The sequence below is a fragment of the Gallinula chloropus genome (assembly GCF_964237585.1).
Source record: "Gallinula chloropus genome assembly, chromosome: Z".
Classification (NCBI taxonomy): domain Eukaryota; kingdom Metazoa; phylum Chordata; class Aves; order Gruiformes; family Rallidae; genus Gallinula; species Gallinula chloropus.
Window position 1 is genome coordinate 14110912 of NC_140089.1, and position 17472 is coordinate 14128383.

At 44.4% G+C, this 17472-nt stretch overlaps 1 protein-coding gene across 1 annotated transcript in view; it reads left to right on the forward strand.

The window, feature by feature from the left end:
• MUSK (muscle associated receptor tyrosine kinase) overlaps positions 1–17103 on the forward strand; it is a gene marked incomplete at both ends in the record, with an annotated part of 55147 nt that extends 38044 nt beyond the window's left edge. Inside the window, 8 exons of the mRNA XM_084278358.1 lie at positions 1047–1222; positions 1633–1656; positions 4785–4873; positions 5202–5361; positions 6571–6760; positions 8012–8203; positions 14167–14315; positions 16427–17103. Coding sequence (XP_084134484.1) covers positions 1047–1222; positions 1633–1656; positions 4785–4873; positions 5202–5361; positions 6571–6760; positions 8012–8203; positions 14167–14315; positions 16427–17103 — 1657 coding nt within the window. The remainder of the gene's footprint in view (positions 1–1046; positions 1223–1632; positions 1657–4784; positions 4874–5201; positions 5362–6570; positions 6761–8011; positions 8204–14166; positions 14316–16426) is intronic.
• Between the last annotated feature and the right edge of the window lie 369 nt (positions 17104–17472).

Below are 17472 nucleotides of genomic sequence, written 5' to 3' on the forward strand. Positions count from 1 at the left end.
ACTGTTGTCACACTAGAAGTAAAGAAACTGTATCAGCCCACCAAGTCATGAATTTGGCTAAAACCTTCACCATGGGCCTCAGCTGCACCTTTCTGCATCACCATGTCCTCTCCCACACTTGCCAGCAGGTGTGATGGTCAGAAAGTCTGTCAGTGTGCAGAGGGCTTCAGCTGTGCTCAACAAAAGCAGGATCTACACATAAACTCAAAGACGGTTTTGCAACTCAGGCTCTCAAGAATGAGTACATAAATAAGCAAATCATTGATGAATGGACTAATACAGCAAAACCTCAGACTTTCCAGTATGGTCCAGATTTTTTTTTCTCCTCCTTTTTCTAGAGCAGATATTTTTGCCTTGGCCTTCTTCACAAACAGTTTCTGATCTCAGGAACATTTAAACATCCAAAACACTTCTTGTTAGTGGGTGTTTCCTCTCATTATGGAGTTACACTAGGTAGGAAACCCTTAGGTCTCTTGTTTTACCAGGTACTGTAAAAGTTTTGCTGCAGACAGCTAACAGTAAAAAAAAAAAGGACTTGAATCTGTGGATAAAAGAAGAAAATAGGATGTGTGATTCTTTGAGATTAAAAATACAGGCAAATATTTATTTTAAGAAGATTAAGAATTGCTGCTCATCTCCTGTCTTTAAGAGACAATACTTTAATGGACAATTACAGAAGACGGGTGAGATTTTTAGAATGTACTAAAAAGTGCTAAGGTAACTCCAAGACATGATGTTTATTAATAGAAGATGGCAATCTCTGGGCAAAAGATGGGAAAATAATGCTCACAGTCTGATAGGTGGTGTGCTTTAAGGAGAACCCTGCTTCATTAAAAATATAGCTTTGTGGGTTTCCTAAAGGAAGCTGTTAGATTTTATAGAGTTTCCTTTATAGTTTATGAGCCAGAGAGACGGGCTTGAAGAGGCCTAGTCCTGTTAATGGATTTCTGCCATCCTGCATAACCCCTGCATACCACTGCTAAGTGCAGCCATTGTTATCAAGCCATTGACTGCTGTATTTCACTGTTTTTTGCAAAATAATGTAGAGAGAATTGCCTTGCTGTAAAGGATCTCTACTGCTTTAAGGAATGGCTCTCAATGGAGGAAAACTCTCAGAAGGGGATTTACAAGCCAGGGCTCATGCTGCTCACTCTTCTTGAATGCAACAGGCTGCCCAGCCTGCACCAGGACCCCACTGCCTGCACCCACATCCCTTTCTTCGGTAAGGTGGCTCATGCTGCTGGTTGTCTGGAGAGCTGTGTTCTTGGTTAGGGAGGGGGGAAGGATGTGATCCATAATTTACATCTAAAATAAAGGTTGATGGTGCTGCTGTCTCCTCAGTGCCAGAGCCTGTGCAGGGCACGGTGATAGCTGCATTGCATGTCTTATCTGGCTGGGGTGAGGGAAAAACTCCTCAAGCAAATAAAGCCTGTCTCTCTTTTGAGAAGGTCATAACAACCTCATTCCCAAACCATTCTGAATGATGGCAAAATCGCCATGCAGGTGCCATTGCAAAGAAGCAATTCTCTTAAGCCTTGCTGAGAGGGAGCTTTTTCCTGTAGCATGCTCGTAAGCAAGCAGCAGTTATATCACATCCTGGGCAACCCCTCTTTATGTCTTGTCTTTTTACAGATTTTAAGAAGGAAAATATAACCAGTAAGTAGACTGCTACAGGCTCCATGTTTCTAAAGGTGGGCATGATATTCTTTGTTGAAGATGAAGTTTGCACAGCATTTTTGTGTTTTGCTCTGGTTCTGGCTGGCTGGACTCAGGTTTTTACCGGGGAAGCTGAACTTCCCCATTGACGGCATTGGGGAAACCTGTTTCCAGCTCAGGGCTTGAGGAGAACATGAGCTGGTAACTGTTGAAGGCGAGTAGAGATGCATGGTGCTTTTAGGTGGTGTTCTCCCTTCCACCTGTTCCCCCTTCTTTCTACCCATTGTTTCTAGTTTTGCTTAACCCATATTTGGTGTTTCTGATACTACTGTCAAGGTCATCCCACATTTACGTGCTCATACTGACATAGTTGCCTGTGTCAGGCTGGCTTTGCAAGACTTTGTTACCCAAAAGGCCCCATCAGTCTCCTCCAATTCTCTCTGAAGTCTGGCCATTTCTCTCATGATACCCCCATGACCAACGACGAGACCCAGCCTTCCCCAGAGGTGCTGCTGTGACTCGGCCTCCTGCCCTGCTGCTGTTCATAGCTGAAACATGCACATCCAGATGTTCCAACTGATGTGCAGCTCTAGTTTAAAGCTCAAGACACTTCCCTTGTCCCACTGGAAAAAGAAAGAACAGTGCCTCCCTTCTGCCATGCTTCTGAGCAGCAAGGCTTGCAGATTTTGCAGCAGGAGGCATCTTCTGCATGGAGAGAGAAAGTGAAAAAAGGTGAAATTGAGACTTTTGAGGAGTTTTCTTTTGTGGGAAGGCCTTGGCTCCATTTGGTCACCCAAGTCCCAGGCACTTAGTGCTGCACACCTGGGACACGACTGCTTCAGCATGCTATGGGCACTCCAGAATTGCTGCACAATGCTTACAGCCATCACTTCCCTGTGAAAAGGAGCACAAGGGAGGGATGCCAACAAATGAGTGGGGCATGGATGGCTTCAGCCTCCCCTTGGATATTTTTGAGTGCAGAACATGGCCTCTGTCTCCTGTGTGTGGCCTATTTGTTCAGCTTTCACTGTTTTTTCTCAAGGTGGTATTGCACAGGTACACGCTATTTGGTTCATGAATCAGGAAGATGTAACAGTAACATCTACGTGACATTGTCCCCTCTTTTTTACTTTAGAGATGCTGTTACCTGCACAAAGGTTTGGGGAGCATGAACTAAATAGTTTTCTAGCTTGCCCATCAAATTTACTAATTAAAGCCCAGATAGATCACCTTTGTTATTCCTCTCTCCTCACAGTATCAAGACCATGTAGGAGAGCACCTGCATTTTCCAGGCCACCGAAGATTCAGGGATGTTTCCTTACTGTTACTGTTGCCCATAAAGCTCTCCATGTTGCTCCTCTAGGATTTCACACTGATGTTTATTTTGGATCCATGAAAAAGTTCTTTTCATGTTGGTTACTAGCTCAGTCATGAGGCAAGTTTCAGGCTTTGCATTCCTTGCCTTTGAATGCAAGACATTTAGAATGCTGGGCTCAGACATACAACTATGTTCTCGGGCAGCTTAACAAGATTTTGCACCTCTGTAGAGCTATGGGTGCTTGTCATGTGGGGGCTGTTAGCTTGTTGTAGATGTGAGGCATAACATGATAGTTCTCATATCAGTCAAGGAAGTTCAAGTTAGAGCATTTTACTTTGCATTCATGATGGTTTAAGTGGGTTAATCATGCTCCCTGAAGTCAGTGGCCATTCCTGCACTGCGGTGTTCTGGATGCCTTGAGCTTACAGGATTTGATCCTGTGTTTGAGCTCATCTGGAGCAAAACTTGTCATGGTGATATTTCTACCTAACCATGTGTAGTGTTTGCTGAAAATTTGGAAAACCAAGGGCCTATAAAAGAAAACCAAGGCCTGCCATCCTGAGTGCAGTGCATGATGCAAAAATAAAAGAGCAGTAGTGATCATGATGCATTTACTATGCTCCTCCTACAGGACAAACAGGACAAGCTGTTGAGGTTAAATTAAAACACATAGCCTTTGTCTCAGACTCAGATCTAAACTTACATGGTGTTTTCATGAAGCTGAAAAAGATTTGATCAAAACAATCTTTTTTTTCAGAAGCGGTCATGTTTCCCCTGTTTTCTATTTCTGAGCTGCAAGTTTAAGAACATAATAGAAAATAAAATTATAGAAACAGTGTTTTCTGGCTGGTTAATTTATATCACAAAGTTAATAATGCAGTGGACCCTAATGCATACTAGCAAGCAAAATGTTATCCCCTGGTCAGCAGAGTTTATGTAAGATTAGCTGGGATGTGTTAAAGTGTGTAAGGCTGCATTTCCTCTGCTGTCTTCCTGTTTCCTAGATTATGCCATCATAAAGTCTCCTGTGAAGACAAGTGGTGTCTACATTTATGTTTTGGGCACATATTTCTGCAGTAATAATCCTCTCAAGATTTTCTGGTTAGTTTTTCTGCAGCTGGGATAAACCTTGTATATGGAAAATGAATGACATGTTCTTCAGTATAAGGAACACTGTTTTATACTGATGCTGTTCCTTCAGATCTGTAGTTGCCTTCGGTGTGTGGTTTCCACTCATGCTGCAAAGTGTAGGCTGTTTCTAAATATTCAGTCTAAGAGGACAGGCATTGTATGGAGGCAGGAGTCTCTGGTATCTCTCCCACAGATAAGCACAGTGGGACCTTATGAATCCCAACCCTCTTCTACCTACCCCAAGAACACGGATGTCTTCCTGTTAGTGCTCCTGTAAGAGTGCAGGGTGGGAATCACGCAACCAGTGCTGAAATTTGCTTGCTACCTTGGTTTGGCATGAGTGACTTCACTGTGGTTCTGCTCTGTACTTTCTGCATGGAAATGATGTGAACCAGGGAGATGCAGTACCAACCATCACTGGGTTATGGCCCGTTTTCTCACTATGGGAGAGCTCCAGTTCCCTCTTTGGAGTTTTACCAGATTTGTTCTTATATATTGAGTTCTAAATCCCTTTAAACGCAAACAGAACTAACTAAGCAGTTCCCTGCCTGCAGTTGTCTGGTCCTTGTGTGCATTTCAGATCTGTTGCTGATTGCCACATGCTCTTGTGAAGTCTCGTGACTCCCTGCTGCAGGACATGGACTGACATGCCTTGACCCCATGTTTTTTCCCCCCCCAGGGACTTGCTACAGTGGCAATGGCCAGTTTTACCAGGGCTGGGCCAACGTCACAGTCTCCGGCATTCCCTGCCAGAAGTGGAGCGACCAGGTGCGCATCACTGTGAGACCCACCGAACGGAGAGCCATGCTTGAGGTCTGCTTTTCCAAAGAGTTTCCCAGAGCCAGGCAGCCCAGTCCCAGTGGATGGGCTGAGCAGGGGACAGGTTGCCTTCATTTTTGAATTCACACTCTCAGTACTTCAGTCCGAAAGTTCCCCTTCCAGTGGCAAAACATGTCTGCAGTGTTTCTGACAGGATACTGAATGGCTGTTTTACCTCTGCCTCTCTTTGCTCCTTTGTTTTATTTGGTTTCCATCTGCTAGTACAAGCAGGAAAAATGACACTGAAACACTAATCCAGTTTGTTTCTTCCCTCAAGGCTCCCCACTTGCACAGGAGGACTCCTCAGGTTTTCCCTGAGCTGTCTGATGCTGAGAATTACTGCCGCAATCCAGGAGGTGAGAATGAACGGCCCTGGTGCTACACAAAAGACCCATCCGTGACCTGGGAATATTGCAGCGTGTCTCCCTGTGGAGATGGTAAGCAACTTCAGTTTATGATTTCTGCCACTGTGGTTGTTTTGGGGCCACTGGATGTGTTTGCATCCTGAGCTCACACGGCTGCATTGATCTATTCTGGCTTCAGGATTCAGTCAGTCCTGGTTCTTCTTGTAGATTCACTCAGCACATTTAACTGGAAGGTATAAAGTGTACCTTTAAGATGGGAAAATGAAGATAGGCTAATCAAACATCATTCCCCAGATTATATTAAGGTCAAGGGATGAAATAAAATGTCATGTGTTATGAGAAATGTATTTCCCACACTGTTTTGGGGGGAAGGTAGGGTTTTGGGCATACTTTCCAAAGTTGCTTCTGATAATTTTTTTTAATAATAAAACCCAATTCTAACTAAAAACAAACCTAAAAAAGATGGAAAGATCTTCACTTTGTGATGTTGAAATGAAGTTCTTCTGTTATTTCTTGTTTAGAACAGTTTTTGAATCATAAAATTTCTTGGTGCTCGGAAATTCTGCTTGCACAGAGAACAGGGTTACTCTGGACTTAAGGAACACAAGTCAGGACCAGTTTTGCTGGCCTTAGAAACAATGGTTTAAATGTCCTCTGTGCTTAATCATTGTGTGTACAGATTAGCATTTTCTAGAATGTCTCAGAAAGTATTCAGCAGATGGCTACCTGAATAGTATTTTTTTCCTTAACATACAGCCTAACGCATTCTACACTAGTTTAGCATTTTTACCCCATAAAGACCCTGAGGTGCAAATTGTTTAAGGCAAGGAGATATTTCAGTACAGTTTCATAATGTACTTACTTAGTCTTACATTCATGCTTGCAGATTCCTTTTAGGACACACGATACATTGTGGTCCATGTGGTAGACCACTGATCTTTCCCACTGCAGACATTACTATATTTGAATACTGTTGAGATCATCAGAGGTGATCTTCCATCTGTAACTCTTGCAAACATTCCTTACCAAAATTGTGTTCCCAGCTCAATGGGATCTGTGTCTTGGTCTTTACCAGATCCTGGGTTTTCACATGTGGCAAGCAGAAAGAGGTTTTGCTTCCTGCAAACCAGGCTTCCCTAGTATAGTCTTTTCATGCAGTCATATGGTTGCATCTGTAATGTCAGTAATTCAGAGGACATCACTCTGACTTCGTAAATAGCTCTTAGAGAAAGTCCTATAAACCTCCAGAGGCATAACCTTTTGATTTTGTTTGCATTGCAGCATCATTATCACTAGGAACAAGAAAACCAAATGGAGACACTTCAAATTCCCCTCCTCCTCCTCCTTTTTCCCCTACGTACTCCATGACTGTTATCATCTCAATCATCTCCAGCTTTGCCCTGGTTGTGATTCTTGGCATTGTTACCCTGGTTTGCTGCCGTCGGCGAAAGCAGTGGAAAAACAAAAAAAGGTAAAGCCTGGGACATAAGGCTACAAGTGCTGTTTTGAAAGAGGTCTTGCCTGTTTCTGAGACCAGAGTCCTGTGAATGCCAGGTAGGGGGGAGCAGTCCTCTCTTTGCCTGCAGCAGCCCAGTGCAAGCTCTGGAGAGCTGCTGTGACAGAGCAGAAGGTAGCCTCGTGACTGGTTTGGGGAACATGGCATGACACCTTGTTGCATCTTTCAACAGGCCTGCTTCCCTTTCCATTTACAACCTGGAAGGAACTGACCTTGATCTTGTTTTTTGGATTTCATTAAGGCGATACTGTCTCACAGGATTTTGCTGGACAAAGAGTCCAGCACACAACCAGACAAAGCCATAATCATCTGGAAGGGCATTATGAAGCTGAAGGGTTGGGCCCAGAGTGTGATAGTGAATGTGGTTACATCTGTCTGGTGGCCAGTCACTAATGCGGCTCCCCAGGGCCCCAGTTTAGGCCCAGTTCTTTTTAACATTTTCATAAACGTTCTGAACACAGGACTAAAGGGTGTCTTAAGTAAATTTGCAGATGACACCAAACTGGGAGGAGATGTTGACTCTGTAAGGGTGGAGAAGCCTTGCAGAGAGACCTGGGCAGATTGGAGAGCTGGGCAGTCACCATCAGCGTGAAGTTTAAAAACCACAAGTGCCTCACCTCAAGTATTGGGTGCAGTTTTGGGCACCACAGTACAGGAGGGACTCAAAAGTATTGGAGAGTGTCCAGAGAAGGGCAGCAAGGATGGTGAAGGGTCTGGAGAGGAAGTCTTATGAGGAGAGGCTTAAGACCCTTGGTTGGTTCAGCCTGGAGAAGAGGAGTCTGAGGGCAGACCTCATTGTGGTCTATGGGTTCCTGATGAGGGGGAGCAAAGGGACAGGCACTGGTCTCCTCTCTTTGGTGACCGGCAATAGAACCCAAGGGAACAGCACGAAGCTGTGACAGGAGACATTTAGGTTGGATTTTGGGAAGAAGTTCTTTACTGAGAGTGTGGTTGGGCACTGGAACAGGCTCCCCAGGTCAGTGGTCACAACACCACATGTAACTGAGTTCCAGAAGTGTCTGGATGATGCACTCAGCCTCATGCTCTGACTTGTCTCTTTGGAGCCAGTAGTTGGACTTGGTGATCCTTATGGGTCCCTTCCAACCCAGGAACCCTGAGTTCTATGAACCCTGGTGGAGATGCAGATGTTTATCCCCTGGTTGGTGGCTGTGCACATACTGACTGAAAACTGCTCTGTCCTTACAGAGAGTCAGAGACACCGACACTCACTACTCTGCCCTCTGAACTACTCCTAGACCGGCTGCACCCCAACCCAATGTACCAGCGGATGCCCCTTCTCCTCAATCCAAAATTGCTCAGCCTGGAGTATCCCAGGAACAACATTGAATATGTGAGAGATATTGGGGAAGGAGCATTTGGAAGAGTCTTCCAAGCAAGGTAAGCAGCCTGTGTGTGAGGATCTGGAGGTACCTAAAAAAAATCAGCAGTTGGGCAACCTCTTATCATAGAATCATATAATCATATAATCATATAATCATATAATCATAGAATCATAGAATCATAGAATCATAGAATCATAGAATGGCATGTGTTGGAAGGGACCCCAAGGATCATAGAGTTACAGCCCCCCTGCCACAGGCAGGGCCACCAACCTCCAGGCCTGCAGCTACACAAGATTGCCCAGGACCCCATCCAACCTGGCCTTGAACATCCCCAGGGACAGAGCATCCACCATCTCTCTGGGCAGCGTGTTCCAGCACCTCACCACTCTCTCTGTAAAAAACTTCCCCCTAAGATCTAGTCTAAACATTCCTTCCTTTAGTTTTAATTCACCCCCTCCTTGTCTTGCCATTGTCTACCCTTTTAAAAAGTTGAACCCCCTCCTGTTCCTCTGCTCCCTTCAGGTAGTGGAAGGCTGCAATGAGTTCACCCCGCAGCCTTCTCTTCTCCAGGCTGAACAAGCCCAGCTTCCCCAGCCTCTCTTTGTATGGAAGGTGCTGCAGCCCTCTAATCATCTTTGTGGCCTCCTCTGAACCCTCTCCAACAGTTCCACATCTTTCTTGTATTGGGGGCCCCAGACCTGGACACAGGACTCCAGATGGGGCCTCAGGAGGGCAGAGTAGAGAGGGACAATCACCTCCCTGTCCCTGCTGGCCACCCCTCTTCTGGTGGAGCCCAGGATACCATTGGCCTTTCGAGCTGCAAGAGCACACTGATGGCTCATGTTAATTTTCTCATCTACCAGAACCTTCTCAGCAGGGCTTCTCAGTCCTTCTCAGCAGGGCTACTCTCAAGAAGCTCTTCTCCCAGTCTGTGTTTATATCTGGGATTGTTCCGGCCCAAGTGCAAGACCTGACACTTGGCAGTGTTGAACCTCATTCAGTTCACCTGGGTCCACCTTTCCAGCCTGTCGAGATCCCTCTGGATGGCTTCCTTTCCTTCTGTTGTGTCAACCACACCACTCAGCTTGGTGTCATCCACAAACTTGCTGAGGCTGCACTCAATTCCATCATGGATGTCATTGATAAAGATGTTAAAGAGCACCGGTCCCAAGACAGACCCCTGGAGGACCCCGCTTGTCACCGGCCTCCACCTGGATATAGACCCATTGACCACCACCCTTTGGCTACGGTCTGTTAAGCAGTTTCTTATCCACTGGATGGTCCACCCATCAAATCCACATCTCTCCAATTTAGAGATAAGGATGTGGTGGGGCACTGTGTCAAAGGCCTTGCACAAGTCCAGGTAGATGATATCGGTTGCCTTCCCTTTACCTACCAATGCTGTAACTCCATCTGGGCACAGGAAATCAATCATGCATTCATTCATTCATTCACTCAGTGAAACCAAAATCAAATGCATATTTACCAAATAGTACACTTAGGCTTCAATAATTGTTTCTGTTGCCCACTGCCTTCTGTTGATATTTGTTAAACTTTCATAACAAATGACTCTCCTGTTCATTTATAGTGGATGTAATGTCTCACATAACAAAGTCTGGTGTAAAAGCTTAGCTAAATTTATAACCACTGTTTTTGCCAAGAGTATTGCCTGTGACATGTAACCTATTGTGAAATTCTTGCATTTCCCAGTGTTTGTGAATTGTGACTGTGTGGTGTCCTCCATTATAACGCCAACACAGCCCAGTAATTACCACAGAGGGCAATGTGTCATGCTGCATTTGGGTCCGGACCCAATTTCCATTTAACTGAGTGGCAAAACCAAACCAAACCAAAAATCCCCTAAAAATCCAACCACTTAAGCCATCAGTATTTTTTGTGTATCTTTTAATTACTCATATTTTATTCTTGGAATTTGCAGCCATTAATGCCTGTTTTAAATTTAAGGTATTAGATGAGATCCCAGATCTGTTAAGTCTCATGGGAGATGAGATCATGCACTACTTCAAATGTGAAAATATTTCCTTGAAAAACCCAGAGTTGAACCCAGTCCTGCCTGGACTAGGTACATGGAAGTTGTCTTGTCAGCTTAGACAGAGTCCATCATTTCTGTAGGACAGTCTTTGACCTGTACTGGTCTCTTCAGAAAAGTCCCATCCCCAAATTCCCAAAAGGAAGAGGACAGACTATCAAGCTCCATGTTTAGTCTGGATGTGTTTGTCTTTTACAGTTAACAAGCCCAGGATGAAGCTGATTTTCTAGCTGTATCTGGAGTAGTGGGTGATGACCTCAGAAAAACCCCAGGGGAGTATTAGAGTCCTGCCATGGGTCAAGACCTGCCTGGTGGAACTGCTCCCACTGACTTCAAAGGCAAAGGAATCCTCTTGCAAAAAGCAGTCATAATTGCAGATAGTTCTAATGTTTATAGTTATGCTGTTGATGTATCTGCTAGGAAATGAATTAGGTGCATGTTAAATGTGCTAGAGCAGGAAAACATTTTCAATAGTTGTGATGGATTTTTTTTTTAATGAGGGAATGCATTTTTTCTAATGGAAGAAATGCAGGCGTGCTTTTCTTCAGTACAGAGGGAGCTAAAAATAACAAAGTTCAAAGCACACACAGTGGGAAAATCACAGATGCTTAGCCTGTTATTGATTGTTAGTCTGGATGGTAAATCTGAACACATCTGAGCTAGAAAGGAGAACAGAGCTGTAGGAAATGCATTGCATGCAGGCCAGCACAGGGACACAAGGTAGCCCTCATCCCAGCATGCTCATGCAGCAGAGGTCTTCACCATGCTGTGGATGTGCAAGCAGGGCAGGTGGTCTTCCTGCCAAATGCTGCTTTGGCCCTGCACTGGGAGGTTAAATATAATTTAAGTGCTGAACAGACCTTTCTGAGCTGAAAGTGACTCTTACCCACATAGAGCAGGACATCTCAAAGGGCATTCAAATGTCACAAGTGCTGAGTTAAACAAGTACCGAACTGGTGAGGAGACCTTCTGACTTGCACCCTAGTGTTGCAATTTCTATTAATTAAGCCTTTTTGCCATTTTCTGTGGAAACTGGGAGAAAAAGAGGTCAAAAAAATCACAACCAATGCACACATTTGCAAAGTGGTGGAGAATACCAATACCCTGAAGAAACGCCTGCTCTGCGTGGCTCAGGCAAGGACCCACAGAAATACTGCTTCTGAGGGGCTTCCTTATTTTTATTAATATCTCTGTCAAAAGTCCCTCCAATGCCTTAAATTTCCAGGGAACATTTAAACCACTGACATTTCTGTGCACCACTGGCAGATCAGCACAGACTGCTGATCCAGTAGTACCAGCTGTGCATCTTTCCAGGTTACTGAAGCTATCACAACTCAAATTGTTGCCTTCCCATCTCAGATGGATAAAATGTACTTGTCTACGTGTGTTAAATGGACATCTCAAGCTAAGTTTAGCAACCCTCTTACTTTTCCTGGTCTCATGTTTCTCCCTCTCCTGTAAACACAGCTCTGTGCACAGTGCCAGCGGTGCCTCTGCCAGTTGGCTTACTGTTAGTCCTGATTCAGTGTTTACTCACTCCTGGGTCAAGCAACATGTTAGGACAGGAAGTGTCTGGCTATCATTTACCAGCTTCTCCTGAAGGGCTGCCGTCCTCACTGGGAGCAGCTTCACACTGGAAAGGATGAGGAAGTAACCAGTTACTTTAACAGATGTCCTTACAAGAAGATTCAGGCCCTGTCTTAGATCTGTTTGGACCAGGTTTTAATGGCCAACTCAGGATCCACTGTCCTTGGGTGGCCCAGGAACCAGCTCTGTGTGGTTCAATGCACACCAGCATGCAAGTTTTCTTCCAGAACTGGAACTGCATGGTTCAGGCTAGGCCTGAAGCCCAGGATTGCCTAAAAGCTCTAATGTGTCATCTTTGCTAGCAGGCCAGTAGACCCTCACTGCAAAGGCATAGCTGTCTCTGCAAGAGATGAGGCTGTCCCTAAGTTTGGAGTTTCTCTGACTGAAGTCGCCTCATGTTCTTTCCAAGTGCAAAGGGTGTTTCTTTGACATTATATTTGACCTCAAATATAAGAACTGGGCTGAAGTAGTGACCGAGTTACCAAGGGTGAAATTACTTGCTGTTGCCTGAATGTCCATTAAAAGGCTTTGTGCATCTTAATCTCATTTAAGTTACATTTAGTTTAGTTTACATTACATGGTTTCAGTGAAGGGTAGAAGAATAGGTGCACTTTAGGCTTTACCCTCTGAGTTTCTCATTCTGAAACATACAGGGTGAAGCTGTGCCTGGCCCTGCTTTGGCACTGCACTGTCTGCACTAGGCCTACTAGTGAGTGATAAGTGGTAATTTACAATTAAGCTGTTTGGAAGAGACTGGCATCCTCCTCCTTTTACTTCTAAATGCTCTAATTGTTTCTTGAGACTGTTGGTGCTGACTTTCTTGAGTGCTGAGATTAGACAGCAGCTGGTAGGTGCTGGTACTCCTCCCCTCCTACTACACTGGAAATTTGCTGGCAGCACAGGGGAAAAAAGGAAGACATTTTTCTGTAAAGAAGGAGTAGCAGACAAGTGTGGAGTCTGCTCCTCTGCTCTAGCATGCTGGATCTCCTTGCTGGAGTGTCTCAGCTATGATCTGTCCACCTGTGAGATTCCTTTCTCGATGGGCACCCTGCCATCTTCTGACATTTGACATTTACAGCATCCAAGTGCATCTGTTGCAATTGCCATGTGTCTGGAGTAGATGACAAGGAAACTGGAAATTTGGTTTGGAAATTGGAGCCTCCTCTTAGGGCTACTGAGCAGTAAAATATCTTGGCATTTGAGCAATGGGAGGGCGGTCAGGCTGGTGTAGTAACATGACGTGTAAATGGGCATTGCTCTCCATGGGCTCTGGCCTGTAAGCAATGTATTTTAACTGCAGGATTCCCAGGAAGAATTGGTGTGGCCAACAAAATGCAGGTTTGATGTATGTTTGAAGAGTGGAAAGCCACTCTACTTTGCTAACAGCTACCCATGAATCTTTGGCAAGCCCATGTAATTAAACTTATTGAGGGCGCAGTGACCTGTGGATGAGAAAGCTAAATGAGTCTGTGATTGGTCTATGGCAAGCAGCTCAGTTTCCTAGGGATATTTACCTCTAAGCTCTGGCTGAGGTGTATTCTCATCCAGAGCCTCTAAGCTCTTAGCAGAGATGCATGCATGTATTACCTTGTTCTTCAGACAGGCCACAGGTATGCTTTGTCCCTTCTGGCACCTGTTTCCACAAAACTTTCTGGGGCATAACTATTTCCTAGACCCATGTTAAATTCAGCTGAAATTAGCCAATGTGTTTGTAACTTGCTGAACTGCAGGCACATGCAGATGCCACACACATGCACAGAGAATAGTGGAAAAAGGATATTTTCCTCACAGAACCAGGGGAAGATACTTATTGTTATTGTTACTTTAATTCTAATAATAGGCAGATGTACCAATGCTACTATTGTGCCAGGTATGAGAGAAGACATAGTGAAAAGAGGTTCTTTCAACATTTTAATATAAAATAGGTTTATTTTTAACTCTGGTAAACTCAGGCATTACACCCCAAAAACGAATTAGTTGGACTGAAGAGTCTATCCTGCCCTCCATGAAGTTTCTGATGTGACCTCCAGCCCAGGGAGACATTACTGCTTACTGACCTGTTATCTCTTTGCCAGTCATGGTAATGAGTCTGTAACCAGAAATAACACTGACCAAAAAAAGCTATACTAGATTTATACTAGATTTAGGCCCCTCTGAAATAAATTTTATGTCTCTGTACTATGCTATGCAGATGTGCCTGAAAGGTGACAGGGGTCTCTCATGTTCCTTTAGTTGTTACTGGGGCCTTCTACCTTTTATCCCCCCCTTTTTTTTTCCTGTTCTTTTTTCTATCAACCTATCCTTTTGCAGCTGAAACAGAACCTGTATTTGGTGTGCACACACCCATCACTGATCCTTTCCTTTCTCTCCTCTACTTGCAGGGCCCCAGGGTTGCTGCCATACGAGTCTTTCACAATGGTAGCAGTGAAAATGCTGAAGGAGGAAGCATCTGCAGACATGCAGGCCGACTTTCAGAGGGAGGCAGCCCTCATGGCAGAGTTTGACAACCCAAATATTGTCAAGCTTTTAGGTATCTATCTGAATGAGGCACCCATGTTCTGTGTGACACCTTCTGTGCATCTGCTCTGGGGTTGTTTGGGGGTACAGGGGTGACCATACATGCATGACTGGTACTTAATGCAAACATCAGTGCTGGTCTTTTGCAAGAAAAAATGCCTCTTGCAAAAGAGGTGAGCATTTCTATTTGCCACAGCATGTTCTGCTAAATTAGCCACCAGAACATGTGTCAAAATATAGGTCTGAAGCTGTTGCCTCAATAGAATAGTGCACAGTCATAAACCCTCTTTGTCCTGCATTACATGTGCTCTTGACCACCTTGCTGCTTAGTTCTACTTCCAGTTTTATAATATTAGCACATATTCTTGCAGGGAAGACACAAGCTTCCTATAGCTGTGATTTGTTTTGCGAGTTCTTGAGAAAACCCAGCCTAAATTCTCATTCATTTTATGGGTGCCACTTAATATTGTGATGTATGAACACTCACCAACATTAAAAAATATGAAATAAAAGAGATAAAGAATAAAAGTGAGCCACAAAAATGGTCTCTTCATTTCCTTTCATTCCCAGGAAGGAAGTCCCAGTTTATAGAGTTTTTTAGAAAGTCTCAATGCTACAACTTGGCTAACAGGGTATTCTTCTCTGAAGAAAGCTGCTGATCAAATTTTATTTCAGTAAATTTTCAGTTTTTGACTAAAGTAGATGTTGTTAGCCACCTTCACCTGATGAGCCAGCTCTAAGTTGTTGTATACAGGTCTGATCTATATGAACAGGTAGCTGAGATTTTCATTTATTTCAATAGGAATATCTAGAAAATTTGGAAATAGATAAACCCCAGTTTTAGGAAAGCTGGTTTGATACAAGTACTTTGGCTACAGAAGAGAAAGGTGGAAAATGTCCCAAACTCAAATAAACATTGTATTTATTGTCAACACATTTTACATCAGGAAAAGGCAAAGGTACAGGAAGAAACCAGTTTCACATGGGGGTGTGGAGAAAACAGCCATGTTGTTGAAGACAGATTAGATGATAAAACTCTCACATACACTCCTCATGCTTGTCAGATCCTGATTTTATCACACTGTGAACAGCTATCTGTTTTTCCCCGAAGATTCAAGCATTAGGTCATCAACAAGAATTTCAGATTTCACAATAAGTTGGATCACCTATTGCTAAATGATGGTCCTAAGAAAGCCAATCACATAGATTTTAAATGTTGGCTTTTGCTGGTTGGCAATTTAGTAATAAGCATGCAAATATTTTTTCCATATTACTGTACACTCAGTAAAGCTGCTGGGAGTCAGGTGCTGTGCTGATGCTGGCCCCCAGTAATACTGGTGTAGGACCAAAATTGTGCCCTTTGGTGGGAATAAGTTCTGCATCTATCAGATTTGGGCAGTCTCTCCTTTCTGTTTTTTGTTTGTCCTTTGTCTTTCTTTCAGTTTTGAGTAACAGCCATGCCAAAAGTAATTTGTGCAAATCAATTTTTTTTTTGCATAAACTGTTAAAAAAAACCCACAAAAATTAAAACCCCAGCAGTTGTAGTAGTTGTAGTGGGAGTGTCTTTGCATTTCAAGTATTCCACTGAACCCTTGAACATATGCTAGGTGATCACTCTTGAAGTCTTCCTGCATATGCATAGCCACTACACCGATATGAGTATAAATACAATAATTACAATTAAAAAACCACCACCCTATAAAGGTTACTTCCCGAAAATATGTCCTCCCAGTTGCACCTGGGAAGAGGCCGAGCTCCTGTTAATGCCATTTTCAGCAGGATTGGACTTTTAATTAAACGTAGCTCCAAAAGCACGTTTTTCCTAGAATGTCGAGACAAAATAGGCAACTCCATGATGTTAATATCTCCCAAAGAGAGATTGCAATATCTCTTTGGGAGATATTAATATCTCTTATTAATAATATCTCCCTTTGCATTAGACAACTTGTGAGGGAGATTCAAAACCACAAAGAGATGCAAGCAAACTTGATAGTATTTGCATGTCTTTTCATCCATTCTTGATGGAAGTTTTCCATTCCACTTCTTGTGGAAGTTTTTGGCTCTGTACAGTGGAACCCACCTTGCTACTGAAATAACCTGCGTGGTGCATCTGTTTTCTTCCAGGTGTATGTGCTGTTGGGAAACCAATGTGCCTTCTGTTTGAGTACATGGCCTACGGGGATCTCAACGAGTACCTGCGTGACCGTTCACCACGCAACCTCTGCAGCCTTGTGCACAGTAGCCTGGATGCACGGATCCGCCTTCCCAACCCCTTGGCTCTGTGCTGTACCAGCCAGCTCTGCATTGCCAAACAGGTGGCTGCTGGCATGGCCTACCTCTCTGAACGCAAGTTTGTCCATCGGGATTTGGCTACCAGGAACTGCCTGGTGGGGGAGAACATGGTGGTCAAAATTGCTGATTTCGGTCTCTCAAGGAACATGTATTCAGCTGACTATTACAAAGCAAACGAGAATGATGCCATCCCCATCCGCTGGATGCCCCCTGAGTCCATTTTCTACAACCGCTACACCACGGAATCTGATGTGTGGGCCTATGGGGTGGTGCTGTGGGAGATATTCTCTTATGGTATGCAGCCCTACTACGGGATGGCTCACGAGGAGGTCATCTACTACGTGAGAGATGGGAACATCCTCTCCTGCCCTGACAATTGCCCCCTGGAGCTCTACAACCTGATGCGCCTCTGTTGGAGCAAGCTGCCTGCTGATCGGCCAGGCTTTGCCAGCATCCACCGCATTTTGGAGCGCATGTATGAGAGGGCCTTGGACAACCCATCGATCTGAGGGATGCGCCTTGGAGGTCCCCCATGTCCACCAACCATCCAGACTTACTCGGGCTGACCCTCAGGCTCTTGAGTGGTGGCTACACACAAAGCCCTGGATTACGGGGAGGAGAAACAGCTTGTTCCCCTGCCAAGCAAGGATTGTGGACTGCGCCAATGGTATAATGTATAGTCCCACCTCCCTGAGGGGGTCTATATCTCCCAAACGACAGGGCTGACCACTGGTCACCAAGCCCAGACTCCTTGAGTTGGCAAGGGTATATGTTAGGCATTTCCAGGAGCGCTGAATTCCCTAGGGGAAGCAAACCAATGTTTCACTGGTGGCACTTCCCTTCCTAATAGATCCCATGTCCTTGTGTGTTTATGCTCT